Genomic DNA, 19,536 nt, shown 5'->3' on the forward strand with positions numbered 1-19,536 from the left:
AACGTATATTAAATGTGAAGCAACTGTTGCCAGTATCATCTAGAATAACCATTACTTTCCTTCCATGTAATTTGGGGTTGCTACGTACCCAATACTCACCTTGCTCATGGCCTCAGCTATTGAGTCTACCATACCTCCAACCATGCCCACTTCACTGGCAGCTTCATTCAATGTAACCATTATATCATCCACTGCCTCCTTCATCAGCTGAGCAGCCTCTGTGATTGCATCATGAGTGTGAGATGCCTGTACAGGGGACAGTAAGAGAAGAGAGATAATATTAAGGACTCATCTCTGCAGGAGCAGTCATTTGTTCTGCAAGTAATGCTTATTATGGCAACACCTCGTGGCGATTTTAACCACACCTCTTTGAAAATCTCATTTCAAGCTAAACAGGAAAGAGACTGATTCATGATACATATCAATCTCATATGAATGAGAATGCCTCTTTAAACAAGACCATGCCTCACCCACTCAATATACCCTAAATTCAGAGTAGTTTAAAACAGAACAAGCCCTTTTCCCTGACAACAGATTAAGGAAAATGATCACCATGTAAATGCAGTGGAAATGAAGCTAAAGAAAGGCAACAGATCATTCCAGTTTTAAACCGGTTCAGAAAAGGCCTTGTCATAAATGGTAGCTGTATGGGTCAAATGTGCTTAATCTTTACCGATTATGTACCTGATGAAAGCAATGGAAGCCACTAAGCAGGGATAATTTTAAACAACATTTAGGACATTGAAAACTGCATTGCTAAGGTCCCTGCCAGAAAGGCAGCAGGGCACCTAGTCTTTCAATATAGCCTGTTTATGCCACACGACTTGAAAATTACATTAAAGCATAAGCAGAAAGGAAGAACATTTTGCACATACTGGGTTTGGAATGCGTCCCACACATGTGCAATTAACAAAGCATTAGGTAGGAATTAAGACTCTTGAGAGATTCTTCCATAGCCATCTTTCTTGACACAGGTAATTAATCCAGAGTTCTGTAATCAAAAACCCTCATCTCATATGATTAGGGTCTACATCAACAAGCTTGTTTGCTATTCAATTGAACCATATAATCAGTGAAAACTGAAAATCCAGGTAGAAACACACTTTTGTTTTTACACAAAGAACTTAAGAAAACAAGAGAAAATATGGAGAGGAGAACACGCTTTCCTTTAATGTGGGCATTTCTAAATTTCATTTTTCTATAGCATTTCCTGCCCAGAACAGGATTACATGTGTGACGCACTCTATATGATTTTATAAAAATATGCTAATGAGTGTGAATATAATGTAACTGGAATATGCTTCATGCAAAAGGTCTTTTGTATGGTATCATTACAAAGCTTATAATATACTGAGTGTGGTCATCGTATTTGTATAAATATATCACTCTTGTATCTGAAACTAGAAATATGAAATATAACTCTGAGGGCCTACTGTAATTATGCAAAGCGTGGGCCATTAATGGTGGTTGGGAATCTTGATGGCTCCCATCAGCCAGGACAATTGACTGTGGATGGCTGTTTTCAGGCAGGCCCTCCTGTGAGTCAGGCTGGGAGGAATGAAGGCTTGGAGTCTCACAGGAAATGTGACCATGTCACCTGGTACTGAAATCCATCTTAAACCTGGTGCTTTTCCATTGGGGACAGGGACGGCCGGGTGGGGGATGGGGACCGACCCAGAGAGACAAAGGATTCCCACCTTGTGCCAAAGCCAGATAAGGGGGTGGAACAGAACAAAGGAGAAGCCATCATGAGAAATCCCCTAGCTACCACCTGAGCTGGAATAAGGGCTGTACCAGGGGAAAGGATTGTGCCCTGACTAGGAAGGTGTCTAGTCTGTGAAAGAAACTTATTGAAACATCTCTGAAGATGAGATTTTATCTGTATTCAGTTTGATTAGATATAGACTTGCGTGTTCTATTCTATTTTGCTTGGTAATTCACTTTGTTCTGTCTGTTACTACTTGGAACCACTTAAATCCTACTTGCTGTATTTAATAAAATCACTTTTTACTTATTAATTAACCCAGTGTATGTATTAATACTTGGGGGGGGGGGGGCAAAACAGCTGTGCATCTCTCTGTATCAATGTTATAGAAGGTGAACAATATACAGGGTAAAATGAATTTATTTAGGGTTTGGACCCCATTGGGAGTTGGGCGTCTGAGTGTTGAAGACAGAAACACTTCTGTAAGCTGCTTTCAGTTAAGCCCACAGCTGTTAGGGGACGTGGTTCAGACCTGGGTCTGGGTTTGCAGCAGGCTAGCGGGTCTGGCTCAAACCAGGCAGGGCACTGAAGTCCTAAGCTGACAGGGCAGGAAAGCAGGGGCAGAAATAGTCTTGGCACATCAGGTGGCAGCTCCCCAGGGGATTTCTGCGATCCAACCCGTCACAACATGCTTTTCAGTCACTTATAAATTGAAGAGAACAGGAAGTTTTAAGGCAAGATTTAAACAACGGAAGTGACTCCGGGTCAGAGAGAAAGAAAGAGCAAGCGCAACACACACAAAATCTTTTATCAAGGAGAAGTTCAGTGTGAGTTTAAGTTATAGCCAGGAGCTGATAGAGTGAAGATGCCCAAGATAAGGCTAAGCCTTTAAGCTAACAACAAGGTGACCTAGAGGGATAAAAGAAATATAGAAGAGAGCTGGGGATAAGGCCTGGAGCACACCCCACAATCTATGGAAGTTGTAAAGCTTCAACCAAAGGTGAAAGACGAGCAGTTAAAAGGGGAGGTTTCAAACGAAGAGAGGGAGGGAAGGGGACAAAAATGATTCCTTGCTCAAGGTACCCAAGGTTTATAGTATTGGCCACACTGAGGTCAAGCAGAGTTGATGAAGAGGACCCAATACACTTTAAATTATCTTGGTTCAAAACACCGTAGGTAATAGTCAGGGCAGGACAGGCAGCTTTCTTGTCCAAAAGAAACATTTCAGAAAAACTCCTTACTAACCTCATTCTTCAACACTGTTGGATCATCAACTGCTTTGACAAATTTTACTGACAAATTAAGAAAATGAGAGCAATTTACTATTAGGTTTAAGAAGAGTATGTTATAACAGTTAGGTATGTTTCAGAAACAGTATTAACTGGGTTGAATGTGCTTTGGACCAGATTATTGTTAGAACTTAAAAAAGACTCAAAATTTGAAGTACAAAAAAGGGACTACATTTCCGTGATCGCCTACTTTGACCAGCTCCACTTAATATAGTATATCAGATGAGTAATTCACACAACCCATTGCTATTATAAACAGCTTAATGTATATGCTTGTGATGAGGCATAGCAATATGCCTGTTGATCTACTGCTAATACAGGGACACAAGGGAATGAGCTAGTCTTTCTTGGCCCTGCAATTCTTTCAGCTGAATCCACATTAATTTTTTTTTCTTCAGTTTGAGATATTTTCCAGAGAGACCTGTACACCTTGAATTTTCAACTCTCCATAGGCTATTACCCCAGCCCAAACACACGAGCTGAAGCTGGCAGAAATATCAATACCTCCTTACAAAGCACTCATAAATGAACTGTGCTCTCATCTCCTCTTCATGCATGCATACTCCTGGGAAAGCTAATGGCACTGGTAAAAGTATTTCAAGGGAAAATATAGCCCCCCGCCCCTTTCCCCCAAACAGCCCAAAGATAATGAGGCAATTTCTTTTACATAAAGGGAATAAGGTGACAAAGTTTGATTTCTGAACGCAAGCAACATAGCTCAGATGATTTAGTTAAGTCCAGTGAGGAGCTTCATGCATATGTAGTTCAGCCTTCATCCTCCATCATTTCCCTTTGCATTTTTGCTGGTATCATCTTCCTTCCTGTGCTTCAGTTATTTTTAGGCAAACCTTCAGTGACAGACACAACATCTAGGTATTGTGCACACTGAAGAGATTAAGTATCTTGTAGGGAAACAAAACAATTAAAAATATATAAAATTTAAAGCTGAAAGCTCTGCTTGGTTTGAATGAATTATCAGGCAGCAGTTCTTTATTTATTACATTTGTTCCTCCTCTGTATTTCATTTCAGTGACGCAACAAGCTTCAGAAAAGGTTTCCTTGTCAGGCATCTTCAGAACAGATGGAACCATCTTTGTTCACTCTACTATACAAACGTAAACTGAGCAGCCAAGTGCAAGCAGCAGAAAAGGTAAACAATGGCTGCATTGATCAGAAGTCTTTTCCAGGCTACACAATAGACTTGCGTGTATGTGGCAAAGTGAAGTATAAAAGCCTATGTATGCAAGTATTGGCTCACCTGGTGGCACTGCACTGGATATACTCAAGCTAATGCAGTATTTTTTTAAGCATTAAGTTCTAAATTAACTCTTGCAGGAGTCATTAAATATCAGCCCTGATGTTCTTTGATATTGCCAACAATTGAGGATACAGCGTTTGTATTTGCCTATCATCTCTGCCCTATATCCTAGGTCTGTGATACTGCATTATTCTATGTCAATCATAATGCCCAATTCATTAATCAAGAAGAAGTGGAGGAGGGGAATGAAGGAAGTCAGTGTTTACTGAACAAGATGAGGCAATAGGCAATCAGAGCAAACCCTGAAGAAGAAACAAGCCAACAGCCAAACACGCTCACTACCACTTTTTAAAACACACTGTGGGATTTAGATAATATAAGTTGAAACATACAATCACCATCCGATTTATTTAAATACTATAGGGGTGTTGCACTTTTTTTTGAAGTACTATGAACAATTCAAACTGCATGAATGTGTGAGTGAGTATAGATGGGACAAAAGTGTTAGGATTAAACTGTGCAACTGCAGTTGCTCGGAAAGAAGAGCTGGTAGCAGACAAACCTGAGGACACCAACTGGACTGAATCAACTTCTGAAGTCTCACTGAGAAAACATTCTTAAAGGGAGTGCTCAGAGCCTGCAGCTCAACAGTGCAAGGAAAGACGACTTACATATGGACAGAATGGCTCCATGGAATGGGAACGCAATAAGCAGCTCTCACCTCAATGCCTTTGTTCAGAATCCAGCTCAGACTGGAAATGGCCAGAAGTTAACATTCAAAAGATATTTAGATGCCTCCATTAAATCATTCTGCAGGTGGCAATCCCCTTTTGTGGATTCATCCAGAAAGGGTCACCTGACAGACAAGGGTAGGTGCCATTGCCTCCAACAGACAATGGGTATTAGCAAACCTAAGGCCCATTCTATTCTGTACTACACTGGAGGAAAACTCCCCACACTATTGCTCAGCCCAAAAGGCAAGTATCTCTGGAGGCTAGTGCCCACCATGAAGTAACAGTGGTCCCATGTCATCTGAGACTTCTTCCTGAAGTATGGTACTCCTGAGGGCATTCTGCACCAAAAAATAAAAAATTCTGCAAATTTTATTTGTCAAATAAATGTGGAGGCTCCAGCATGGCGTTGGGAGCACAGGCCACTGGCTGCACAGAGGTAGGAGATCGTGTCCTGGAGGGGGAGCTCTGCACAGTGGACTCAGTGGTGAGGCTTCACTCAACCATGACACAATGCAAGGACCGGGCCTGCCCCAGAAGCACCCCAGGGCCCTGCCCCTCCGTGACAGGTGTACCAGGTGTGGGTAGGCAGGCTCAGTAAGCCAGGATCCAAGTGTTGGGGGATCCAGGTGTGGGTGGAGAGGGTTCTTTGTGGGGCAATCTGGGTCTGGGAGGCTCAGTGAGGGATCCAGGTGCGGGGGGGATCTGGATGCACAGGGGCTTGCTGGAGGGTTCTGGGTGCACCGGTAATGTGACTCTGCGGGGGGGGGGGGGGGGGGGGGTTCATCCAAGTGAAGGTGGTTGGGGCTCGGGGGGGGGGGGGAGGGTGTTCTGGGTGTGGAGGGGTAGAACTTGGCAACTGGGTCTGGGTGTGGGGGGGTTCAGTGGAGAGGCTCCAGATGCTGGAGGAATGGGGGTCATTGGGGTGGAGATCCAAGTGCAGCTGGTTGGGACTCAGTAGGCTGGGGATCCAGGTGGCTCGTTGGGGTGGTCAAGGTACAGGGGGAGTGGGGCTCGTTGCGGGGGATGTTCTGGGTGCAGGGCAGTGAGGCTCACCGGGAGGGTCTGGGTATGAGGGGACTGGATGCATGGGGATTGTGTAGATGGGGAAGTAGCTCCGTGTACAGTGATCCCTCCCCCTGCAGCTGAGAAGCGATGGGTGCAGGAAGCGCGGGCTCGGGGGGAGGGAGGAAGGGAGTTTGCAGAGCTTCCTACAACCGGGGGAGAAATCTGGGGGTGGGTCTGACGCAGCCCTGGATGCCATGCAGGGGAAGAGAAAGTTCCGTCCTCCCCAGCCCAGCTGGGACTAACAGCTGAGCACGGCGCAGGATAGGAGCCACCAGCCGGATCTTCCCCAGTCATGCTCCCTGACACACAGTTATTTACCTCTCTGCTGGCTGCTCTGGGGACGCACAACTTACTGCTGGGGAGGGTCACATGACTACTCGTGGGTTCCCTTTGCTTCCCCATCAGAAAGTCATTTTTTCTGCGGGGAAACAAAGAAACCTGCGGGAGACCATTTCTGTGCATGCGCAGTCGCGCAGAATTCCCCCAGGAGTAAGTATGGGCAGTAGAGGAACCCATGCAAGGACAAAACTCTTGTGGTGTACGAATTCCTCTCCAGAATATGGACAGTGGAAAAAAAAACACTCCAAAACAAGTTTCTCGCACTTGGAAAGCTCAAAAAATCCTACCAACTTCACTTGTGTTTATTGACCATCATCACTCCAGATAAGGAACCTGAACCAGAATTTACTGAAATCAAACAGAATCCTTCTGTTAACTTCAATGAGCTTTGGCTCAGATACAAAGGAAACCTTTTTGCACCTGACCATCTCTAAACGGGTATTAGTGTGTTAGCCTATGTGTAAAGTAGTTTTAGTTACCCAACTGCTTTCTAAATGAGATACAATTTTATAATACATTGTTCTAAATCCCTCAGCCCTATCACCATTTGAAAGCCTCAGAGTTCAAAAACAATTTACATGCACCAGTTAGGCATGGGATTCTTCCTAAACCACATGCAGAACACACCATGGAAATGCAAACCCTTCATGAGGCTGGAAAGAAGCAGCTAGCCAAAGAAGGCAGCACACAACCCAAAGAACAGCAGAGGCGGAAGGTAAAAATATAAGTTATTCTGGCCAAGGACATGCTCTTGCAATTAGTACCCAGGAATTTCAAAACCAACAAGACTGGCTTTTAAGGTCTTGAGCATACCAATGCCCCATGCCCTCACACATCCCCAAGCATAAACTACAGGCAGTCCTCAACTTTACGACGTTCGACTTACGACGAACAGCACTTATGACGCTTCTGAACTGACACCCTGATTTGACTTACGACAACTGGTCCCACAATGGAGTGGACTGCGGTTCCAAGTTACGACGTAATTTTCAGGAACCAATTGTGTCGTAAGTCCGAGGACTGCCTGTACAGTAAAGAGTATTTTACTGACTATTCAAAAGGATGGGCTGAATTGACCCTGTCAGGATTCGAAGATTTGATTAAGTGTTCCAAACCTGATGCTTGTATCTCCAAGCCATCCCTTCTCTCTGCCCTGTTAACCACAGAAGCACCTTCACACAGCATGCATGGACTGTTTTGTTCAGGGATCTTGTTAAGCAATAACATTTTTAAAATTATATTTTCAACCAAATATATATATATGGGCGGGGGGGGGGGGGGGAGTACACAGTGATAATTTGTGTCCATCCTGTTTGTTAGCTGCTGTAAATCAGTAGTGACATGCTGTACCATTAGTAACTCCTACACAGGAAAACTGGAGGCATTTTTTAGTTCATATATTGAGCAAGCACTATTATATTCTAATCACCTCTAAATAAAATGGACATTATATTTGGCTCTGTTACTATGTATTCTTTATTTCCTGATCCTTAAAAAAGTACTTAGGGTTTTTTCCAAATACTTGGGGAGCCATTTTATAAATCAAGTTATTCCTTTTCTTCTACCAAAAGCATAAATGAGGCAAAATCTTTAAGTTATTCATCAGTTCAGCTAACATCTAATTGTGAAAGACTTATTTCCTATACTTTTTTCTGGAGGTCTTAATATACTGTTATATTACAACAACTTTGCAAAACTGTCAAATACTTGGAAACCAAGCACAAAATTCTATTTTCCTGTCCTTTACCATGACAATTATGGCGGTAATTAAAGAAATTAATGAAAAAGTTAAAGCAGGCTAGTATACACTAAAGATGAATGCTTAATGTATATACTTGCATTTTTCTATATCATATGCAACTAAAACTCTGTGTGCATCCTTAGAATATTATTCATAATACTTCACACAGCAGTCAGAACATAGTTTGCCCCTAGTGATCTTAGCTTGCTGCTATTTTTCACAATTGAAAGGAAAACAACAAAGACTTAAATCCTTAGGAAAACAACAAACTTGCAGAAGGGCTTATCTGTGAGTCACCATTATGAGAAAATAAAATATCTGATAATTAACATACAATCCTATTGTCCACTGCTACTTTCTAGATTCCACTCTAACACTGCAGGATTCATTTCAGATAACTATTTCTAATGACCGCTCCCATTTCATTACACACATGTACTATACCTTGGGATTTCCTCCTCCTTCTTTGGCTGCATACAGCATCTGGAGGGCAGATTCTGCTAGTGTCTTTGTCTGGTCCAGGACAGTCATCTGTTGCTGATGATCTAGCATCTTGGATGCCACACCAACTGCAGCTAAAATCAGGGGTTCAAAGTAACTCGCCAGTTGCGTAACCTAAGACAACAGAGATGACGAAAAGCTTGTAATCCAGTTTCTGAGAGGACACAACATCCCTCTCTAATTAACATCAAGGAGATCTTTAGCTGTTTTTTGAGCATAATTTGAATAGCACAACTTCATAATGCTTCAGATTTGCATGAAATATAGTTCATTCCAATGTCTCCTAAGCTATTCTATCTCTTCTTCAGCTGCGAACGCTGCAATATAGCAATGCTTTCCTCTCAGATGTTCTCAACTTTGTGTGTGAGACTCTGACGTCAGATCCAATTGTTTTCAAAACTGACATGGAAGTCAGACAGTACTTAAGGGCATAAACCAAGACAGTCTCCTCCACCACATGGGGAAGGATCTGTAATTAAACGCTGGAATTTCTCATCTTTGGTTGCAGACAACAGAAAACAGAGTAGAATGGTATTGCACCTGGAATTTCAGAAGAGATTTATTTGATCTCAGATAGACAGTCTGTATTTTTGAACCTTTCAGACAGTTACTGGCTCTATGAAGGAACAAACAAATTTCTCTGAAAGCCTCATTTAAGTCTTATCCCAAAAAAGAAAGACCTGAATGATTCAGAAACATTTTTTAAGATGCTATATTTTGCTGAAGGGCTAATATTGCTTCAGGATATAGTCTGCTATTCTATCATGAATAAGCAGGTCCATGGGGGAGTGAAGTGGCCACATCACATGCTTATACTCTTAAGGTAAGTGAGTGCCAATAGATTCAAGCACATAACAAGTATAGAAACAGAACTGGTTCTTATAAACAACATTTAAATGGAAGAATAAACAGTTTCTCAATTGACTATCAAAAACAGTTTGACAGAAGTTGTCCAATAGGGGTTAAATGGAATCAATACCTTGTATATATTTCATTGCAGTACTTCAAGACCAATTCCACTGGTGATTTATACTGAGCTAGTTTATTCTGGTTTGACTTTTTTCCTGTACTGAGAGGTTCTTCAAAACCTCATGTAGTCTCATCCTTTCCCCAAATTACTCAACTAATTCACTGTTGTGTTGCTGAAGACCTTCCACTACTGGCTGAGACACAACTCACCAAAGCAAATGAGATTTTACTATGTAAAATCTACTACATAAAATGAAAATTTGACAGTGCACCTCTCATTTTGTGGATCATCTAGGGGTTCTTAAACTGGGGGTCATGACCCCTTAAGGGGTCATGAGGTTATTATGTGGGGGTCACAAGTTGTCAGTCTCCACCCCCAAATGCTGCTTTGCCTCCAGGATTTATAATAGTGTTAAATATTTAAAAAAAGTGTTTTAAATGTATAAGGGGGTCGCACTCAGAGGCTTGCTGTGTGAAAGAGATCACCAATGCAAAAGTTTAAGAACCAATACAACATGAAGGGTCTTGGTTCCACTCTAGAAGTAACCAAGAAGGAGCAGGCTTTAAATCTCCTAAAAGATTAAAATATTCTGAGGCCAGACTGTCCTTCTCTGTAACAGAGGTTATAGGACTTCCCTAAATTAAATCCCATTGAGATAGAATCTATCTTTTAGAAAAATATCCCATCTTGATTTAAAAATTGCCTCTTATGGAGAATCTATCACAGCTGCTGGCAAGGAAGCCAGTACGACTTTGGACCTGCTTACTTCAAGGTAAGATATCACAACACATAAATAGCAATCCATCGCGCACTGCTGAAACAGCATGTAGAATATTCCGGTTTCAGAGTAGCATAGCATGAAATAGCATGTAGAATATAGCGCACAGTTCTGCATAGCACAGAAATGAAAAGACATTAAAAGTGAAAGAACTTCTCTGAAAATCTATAAAAATGCTTAATTTTCTGCACTGACTGGCTTAGGAGGAAAAATCAGTAGTACATAAAAACATAATGTAGCTAAAAAGATGTTTATGTCTAATTCAGAAAAACATTGACTAAATGGATAATGGACAACTAATATTTGAAGCCTGGAAACATCCAAGTAATTCCTCTTCCTTATTTTGGTTACAAAAACATAAACAAGAAACAGGATGACACTAAGGAAAGGTAGGCCGAATATCAAGAGAGACTTTCTAAATGTGAGGTCTATTAAACGGTGGCAAAGTCTTCCAAAGGAAACAGTGGAAACCATATCACTTAATTCATTTAAAACAGTGGACATTCCCATATAGAGAATAGCGGGTTTATTTGGTATATAAAGAACCACCATGCATGGGCAAGAGGATGGAGATGACTATTTAATATCACACATCTTTTCCATCTAGAGCAGTGATGCTCAGACTGTGGCTCTCTAATGTGTCTCCCGAGACTCTTTGGAGAACATGATATCAAAATGCTGTGATTTAATTATTAACCAGTCAAAATTATTAACCAATCAGGATGCTTTTACTATCTTATTAACCAACTGTAGTTGATAAAATAATAATACTTGGTCAGTCGTTTTGCTTTATATATATCTCTAAAAACCTAAATATTTCCCTGGTCAGACTGTTTAAATATGAATATATAGTACTGTAGTAAATGAAACAATGAATTTACTCTGTTGCGGCTCTTTTGGATAATGCTGATTGCTCCTTTAGCTCCTGAACCACTGAGATCTGAGCATCACTGATTTAGAGTTGAGATACTATGAGCCAAAGACAACACTGATCTAAGCACAGTACACAAAGTTGCTAGAAACCAAGGCAATATCAAATACTTCAGTTATTTGATGATTATCCAAAACTAAACAGACACCAATAGACATCAAGTGTTCAGAAAATCTAGCACGTGTAGACAAAAATAAAAGAAATAATTCTTTGCTTCTGTCTTTCACGTGTTAAATGTGTTGACATAGAAAGATCACATTTATTGTTCTCAAAAGTAAAAGCATTTCAGAATATGGTAATACATAATTTCTGAGAAACTGCTAAAACCCAATACATATAACTTTATTAGGTGGCAATGGTGGGTTTTTTATATTTAATATGCTAAACTAAAGCCCCAAGAGGAACAAATGTTTGTACACTACAACGCACATCTATTGTAGTAGGTATAGCACAACCTGTGTCCGAGCCAGTGTTTTCCCCAGGAATTTAAATGGGGGGTGGGGTGGGGTGTTCGAACTTACTGGAGGGGGGGGTGACGGCCGATGAGGGTGAGACCGTGAGGGTGAACGTGGGCTGTATGGCACCATAGTAAAAACTGAAAAATGTTTCACTACCATTTTATTATATTTGACTTATGTTTTAAAATCATCACACAAATTAAAGTTGGCTACTCAAGCCTTCTATGAAGCACTACATCTACGCCCTTCTTGGTTTCTTGTTATAATTTTGCACAACTCTGTTAATGAACTTCTTGAATGCAATGCGTTCATCTTTGGTGGCTTCTCGTGTGCCCGGTACTTCCATTCCTTCAGTTGATAAGCTCATTAGTTCATTCACATGATCAGGCAGAAGGCGACTTCTTTTAAAACACAAATTTCTATTCAATGATGAAAAAGAACACTCAACTGTAGCTGTTGTGACTGGGAGTAGCAAGAGATGAATTGCTACTTCTTTCATCCCAGGAAAGACAACACAAAGATCGGGTCGAGCCACTAGTGATGATAAAAAAGAAGTTGAAGTCAAATTTTCATTCATTCGTCATATGATATTCCACTCTGTGTTCAAATTCTCTATTCTGTCCTGAGCACACGGCAGCCCCATTGCTGGTAGTGCCTCACTCCACTCAACTGTCGGTGTTTTATAGGACAGGGATCTATGAAAGCTACGTAGAGGTTGAGTAGACTCTAGAAGTTGCTGTTGTAGATTTTTAAGAATCAAGTCTGTAATACTTTTTCAGTTGTCTTAACAAACACTTCTTGTCCTCTTCACTTAAGGATTCAATACAAATGCCTTCATTAGTCAACTTCTGGATTGAAGTCTTTGCTTCTTCCAGTACTTTTTCAATGGATTCAATGGATTTCTATTGCTGGACAAAGATCTACTACTGTTGTAGCAGATGCCTGGATGGCATTGTTTAATGACCCAAGTGGTTTCAACAGTAGACTTACAAGAGAAAGAATGGCAATAGTCTTCCCTGAACGTAGTAGCAAAAGTAATCCACCAGCCTCACTACTTAGATACATCCCATCTTGGTAGATACTTTCCAAAGCCAGTAATAATGGCTGGAGTAATTTTAAGATAACAGCCAAGAGAAAGCCAGAGGGTTTTCCCAGGTTGGACTAATTTGAACCTCAGTCCCAGTGTATCGTCTATATTTTCCAAGATATTCAGTCTTTTTGGACTCTTGCTGAAAAAAGAATAAAATGAAGACATTAAATTTGTAGCTTTTTAAATGTCTTTTGAAGAGTCTGCAGCTCGTACTAGCGCTAGTTGGAGTATATGGCCTCTGTAGTGTGCATAGGAGACACTGGGGTTACACTTTTCTCTGAGCAAAGTTTGTATTCCACCATGTCTTCCAGAGAAGTCTGCAGCTCCATCAAATGCACAAGCAGCCATCTGTTTGGGGTCCAAATGACAAGCATTTAACTCTTCTAAGATGTGGGTTGTCATAGATGCAGCTGATGTGTCTTCTGTAACTTGAACATCTAGAAATGCATCTACTGGCCTACCACGGACATCAAGATAACATACACAGTGACTTAATACTTGATGCCAATTTGCATCGGTGCATTCATCAGCCATGTATGCAAATTTTTTGAATGTGGTGAGAGAGAGTTCTTCACTTTTTCAACTGTTGAGTCTTTCTCTGTTGCACTACATGCTTCTAGCCAGTCAGTTGAGTTTCTTGCAGAAAGATAGTGAGCATTTGCTGGTCTAGTTTGGAACCAGTGTTCAACTTCAGGATGAACAAGTGACAATGCACTTAACATTGGCCTCCAGTTTGTAGTGTGTGGTATCTCTTGCTTAAATAGAAAGTATGATGCCACAGCCATGTTTGTTCACATGAACTGTGTTGTGTCTCCAGCATTCTTAACAGCCTCATTAACACTCACTGGTGTTGTCCTTGGTCAGTGGACACTCAGAGTTCAGAGGTCCTTTCACATGAGTTCACCTCCCAGGTGGGGGGCAAGAAGGCACCTTGCTTGTTCCTCCAGCTGCTCACTGTTCGCTCTAGCCACTGTTGTTCGTTGCGCCACTGTTCACTCCATCGCTCTGTTGCCAATGGCCCTGAGCCGTCACCTTCTGCTGCCACCTGCCACTGTGACCTCTGCAAGTTGGTCTCTTGAGGTTCCACCCACCTCTCAGTGATTTCAGCTGAGCTCTCAGTGGGGGAACCTCGCTGCTAGTGCAGACTGGGCCATCTCTTTCACAGAAACACTGTCCCACAGCAGGTCTAAGCACTTAGACCTGATTATCAGTGATTTCAGCTCTAGTGGTCACTTTACAAAAGACTATCTATGGAGCCTAATCAGCTCTGTCTTTAAACAGCGGAGAGAGGCAGGTCAAATAGTACTTGTGACTCAGGCAGACCATCAAGCAAAACATCTGTGCCCACCCTCTCTCGATCCCCTCAATCAGCACAGGCTAAGTACAGTTCTACTGCCCTTTACTCATACAATAAGAACAACAACATTTCATCCCCCCCGCATTCAAGTGATTTGTAACCCAACCCCAGCCAAAATCTATCACTTGGGCAACACAGCTCTGTTTGCTGGATACCTAGGTAGATTAGGTGTGAATGTAAATACCATCTGGTCCTGAAGCCTTTCCCCCCAGCCCATCACTAGCTGTTAGGGAGAGCTCATTTAGACTTTGCTTACAAATCATAATTTGAAATTATTAGGTTGGCCAACATTACCGAAATGAATGCACTGACATGGTCATAAAAAACAACAGCTGTATAAGAAAGCTAGTCTATGTTCATACTTTTCAAATGTATTATACTTTTTCAGATACATGCATTTTATCATACCCTTTATATGCTTTTAAAGTGTGTATTAATGTTTCAATTTCAATTCAAATTTCCAAACAATCACTACATTAGCAACACTGTATGTAACCAGTTCACAAAACAGGGAGGGGGGTGATGGGGAAATTCAGGAGGGGTGTAGGGAAATCCCTGGTCCGAGCCTCTCCATAATCTTTCCGTTTTGAAGACAACATTCAGTAGCAAATCTTCACTCGAATTGCAGGCCTGAGCCATGCTTCTTTTACAGTTAAATACATTTGGCAATTTTTAAATTGATACAAGTTGTATTGGTCTTTCAGTAACTCACCCATGACTAGACTTCTAAAGGAAAATTTGGCAGGCCACCAGGAATTTAAAAGGGGTAAACTACTGAAGCTTGAAAATCAGCTGCACAACTTGTTCTTTTTACATCTTAGGTTTTTTATAACGTACATCTGTACTGATATTTTAACACTGATTAGCACTGTTGAGCTTTTACTAGTTATTTACTAGACCCATTTAACTCCTCCTCCCCTCACTGTGGATTGACATACCACCTTTTAATGACTCCACCAGCCAAGTACCTGCCAAGGAGCTGCAGATTTCATACATTAATCTAAAAATAAACATTTTTGCAATTAAGCAAGCATTAATTCAATAGACTGAGGTCTTCAACACGTAATTAGACATTTATAATAAGTCCTAAAACACCTAGTTATATGCTAAAAAGGAAAAGCACTCAATACCCACAGTGTTAGGGATATAAAGAAGCAGACATTTTAAAAAGTATCAATAAAATCCAAGATGAAAAGGCGGCAAAGGACATTTGTTTATGAAAGTTACTTAAAAAAAAGCACTTAAACTTATAAAAACCCTAAAAATTCAGAATTAACTCCAAAGATCAGTCCTCAATTCACCCTCATGTGGCCAGAAATTGAAGCTATCATGGTCCTGTATCTAAGTAGCCCGAGGACAGTGAGCAATCTTGCATGTCCTGTACTTTGCAATAATTAGGCAAATAGGTTCAAACAATTTTTGCCTCTGATTTAAATATTCTGCCTTCAGGAATCCAAGATCTTTCCCGCACCCCACATTTCCATGTATATTTTTAGTGTAACGTGAATAAGATTGCCACACACTGTAACATCTACCATTGTCTCATTACTGACACACAGACAATTCCATATACTCTAAGGAATCAGGACTTTAGAAATTACAATAAATACAGGACCAAGTACCTTGTGTCCCAGCTGAGCTGCCTCTCCCCGAGCTGCTGTTGCTATGGGATCAATAAGGTGCCCAATTTCCTGAACAACTGATGTCAACTGCTCCTGTAAAGCCTAACAAAAAGAGACATTGTCAGTTCTTTCCACAGCAATTCATTCACTGAGCCACACCATTTCACAAGATACCCTCATGCCAGCTGAACTGCAAAGAACTCTGTCAAACCACATTCAACGGTATAAAGAGCAGATGCAAACTAGTAAGTTTTATTTACATGCTTGTCCATTTCTCCACATTTATCTTCCCCTCTTGCAGGGTGCCCTGACAGAGGCTGTTTGCTGCACGTAAACATGAGGCACGGCGAAAAAAAGGCTCCTTCCAGCTCTGGCTTGCAATGCCTGTTCCTCCATTCGCTTCTAGCTCCAGTGGTAACATGACAAGTGATGCTATTGTTGCCTCTGATTTAATGACATTAGACTGCTCAGAAAAATCACCAGGACTGCTGAGCTAAACATGAATCAGCACTTTCAAGGCAACAGTGCAGCACAAAGAGGAAAGTTTTAATTGTGGACTCCATATACACTCATATGAAAGGGAACGGAAAAATAAGTAATCTCCAAGTAGGAGATATGGACTGATCTCCAAAATACGGTAGCGGAGACATAATGATAAAGAAGGGCAGGTATTAGAAATGCCAGTACTCGAACTATTTCCCTCTAGTTCAAAGGCAGTTAATGCCTTTGTAGCCAGGATTTAGCTCATCCTGCAAAAAAACAAGAAATAAAACACCATCTTTATGATTTGCTTTATTTACATATTGCTTTAAATAAGACTTGGTAGCTTGATAGTGCTTATTCAAACTCCGAACACTATTAGCAAGGTGCAAAACAGGATGGACATTTTTAACAAGAGGAAAGAGGAATTAAGTTGTTTTTAAAAAAACCCCACTTTCGTGGTAACTTCATACACTTTTATTTCTTATGAGTCACTCCAGTAAGATGAAAGTTTTGGTGGTGTATCTAGCATTACTGCTTAGCTTGGAAATAAACAATCACTCTTGCAAATGCAAGAGGGCAAATTTGAGAGAGAAGGATTTCATACCAATTTCATTAAAATTGGAAGAAAATGTAAAGCTGTTTTGCGTAGGAGACAGGGACAGTGATAACGTTTACTATTAATGAGGAAACTTTACTTAAAATATGAAGTTTATCACTCAGAGTGCTCACTACATGCTATGAGTAATTGTTAGTAGCTTTTCTCTCATGAATATATTGAACACTTGCAATGTGGAATGCTTAGCTTGGGACCGTGCTGTCTGCTGTCCAATTTACTGAAGCAGTTGATCAATGTATGATATCTTAGTATTAAGGCACAAAAGCAAATATGCAAAAATGATGTCCCTGAGGCCTACTCTGATGAGCTGCTAAATTGCATCTAGTCATCCACCCTTAACAAAACACTCATTTCATCTGCATTTCTTGTTCCTTTGCTTTTTCCCCCATCTTATAATCTTATACACAATTTAAGCAAGCTCCATTCCCCAATAGGTAAACATCAATGTCATCCCAAATTTTATTTTGCCTCACTGCCTTCCCTATCATAAAGCCCTATTAACACCACCATTAAACACACCAGATTAGGCCAGAAATCAGTCTCCCCATGAACAAATCTGTGAATTTGCCATAAGAGCCTTCTAATGGGAAAATTTCTCCCCTGAGGGCAGTCTGTGCTGCCTCTACACAGTTCCTAGTTCCAATGTTTTCCTTCTGATATGAAGGAAAGCAAAAGACAAGTAGGAGTGCTTAATTTTACTCAGTTACAGTGCAGTCTGCCTTACCTCAACTGAGATGTCATCCCTTGTGGCCAAGTTCTGACTGACTGCTGCAAGGGAAGCCTGCTCAATATCTCTAATACATCTATTGATTCCATCAATGGAGTAATCACATTCTCTCTGGCCCGGGGCTTTGTCCCTGAAACAAAAAGAAGATAGGGTAATTCAAGGTTGAAGAAGGTCCTCATTCATGAATTCACACACAAACGTATTTCATTAATAGACAATATATGAGGCAAGTGGAGCAGCAAGGAAGAGAACTAGGTTTGTTGTACCAATAAGGGTTTGATACACATAAATAGCTGAAAGAAGAGGAGTACTTGTGGCACCTTAGAGACAAGTACTACTATTCCTTTTGCAGATACAGACTAACACGGCTGCTTCTCTGAAATCTGTCATAAATAGCTGAGATATTCTGGATGTTTTGTGGCATGTAAGCCCTCGGGATTTGGCAAGAAAAGGGAGCTTTTAATGAAGCAGAACCAGGATACTCTCCCAGGTGAATAATCAGCTGCACTAGCCACCTCAGAAAAGAGCCCTCCTAAGGTGGCCATGGCAGAGGACTTGAATAAGCAGGACTTCAGAAGCAACTGAGATAGATGAACAAAGCCTCTCACCTTCTGTTGAATGCAGGGGAGAAATCAGCCAATAGCTCCATGAAGAACTCCTTGGGTATTAGGTAAGTTTTACTCTCAAATGCAAATACATTTTAATGGAAATTAATCTGTGGGGACTTTAATCTAGACTGGCAGTTTGTGGTTGAAGTATAAAATCATGAAAGGACAATATTAACTTAGATGCTAATACACAGCCACCAACATACAGTTTATTCACTCAGTACCCAGTTCCACTAAGAGTTAGAATACATAATGTAATCCCTCTTTTCAAGTGTGTTTAAGTTTGTATACAAAGGAGATTTAGTGCTTCTTCTAAAATTAAGGCACGCGTGCGCGCACACATACAAGAACAATCTTATAAAGTAAACAGGAAAAAAACTGTAGTAGAGAACAACATTCAAATATCAGAGGGGTAGCTGTGTTAGTCTGGATCTGTAAAAGCGGCAAAGAGTCCTGTGGCACCTTATAGACTAACAGACATATTGGAGCATAAGCTTTCCTGAGTGAATACCCACTTCGTCGGATGCATGCGACCTACGAAAAGCTTATGCTTCAATATTTCTGTTAGTCTATAAGGTGCCACAGGACTCTCTGCCGCTTTAACAACATTCAGGTTACTTTGGTCCTGATATAGCTAAGCACTTCAGAATGTGCTTTGCTGAATCAGATCCCTAGACATCCCATTTGATTTGCCTCAAAATTATTGTCAATTTGTAGGGAATGTTTTCCATGTTCTGAATACTGCTAAGTGTGTTTTAAATATGTTCCAATTTACATAGGCCCTACCATATTTTCTGCTCTATTTGCTTTAAACTCAATAAAAGGAGGAACTTGGCAAAACCCCCACTTTCCAGAGCTGTGCAATCATCAATGATGATTGCACACAAAGTATAAACAGAGAGACCTTGTGCACCATAGAATGCAATCAATATTTGTCAAACAGACAAAGGCACAAGCTGCTAAGGAATTAAATTTCATTTTCAAGCTTTGAAGAATGAATAAAACAATGGAGGGCAATAGTCAAAAAATAACTCTCTTACCACAGCTCCCTCTGTACCTTCAACTATCCATGACTTACTCTTCAGCTATATAGGATAAGAAACATTTGCTCTATGGAAAGCAAATGATGTTCAAGTCCCTTTACATGGTTTTCATCGATAAAATGACAATGGCAGCATGGGCCATTAGGTACCACCATTTCATTCTACATACTGGATAAGGTGCTGGGGCATTACGGCATGAGAGTGGAAGATAAAAAAAAGTT

The 19,536-nt window shown here is 40.8% G+C and overlaps 1 protein-coding gene across 3 annotated transcripts in view; it reads right to left on the minus strand.

Moving 5' to 3' along the window:
• The window catches only part of TLN2 (talin 2), a 342,088-nt gene that overhangs the window by 66,303 nt on the left and 256,249 nt on the right, over window positions 1-19,536 (minus strand). For all 3 annotated transcript variants that reach the window (XM_037910906.2, XM_043523668.1, XM_043523669.1), the window contains 4 exons: window positions 17,662-17,794; window positions 15,839-15,940; window positions 8,576-8,746; window positions 100-246 (listed from right to left, as the gene is read on the minus strand). In XM_037910906.2, the coding sequence (XP_037766834.1) occupies window positions 100-246; window positions 8,576-8,746; window positions 15,839-15,940; window positions 17,662-17,794 (553 nt within the window). The remainder of the gene's footprint in view (window positions 1-99; window positions 247-8,575; window positions 8,747-15,838; window positions 15,941-17,661; window positions 17,795-19,536) is intronic.

This window comes from Chelonia mydas, chromosome 10, assembly GCF_015237465.2.
Source record: "Chelonia mydas isolate rCheMyd1 chromosome 10, rCheMyd1.pri.v2, whole genome shotgun sequence".
Classification (NCBI taxonomy): Eukaryota; Metazoa; Chordata; order Testudines; family Cheloniidae; genus Chelonia; species Chelonia mydas.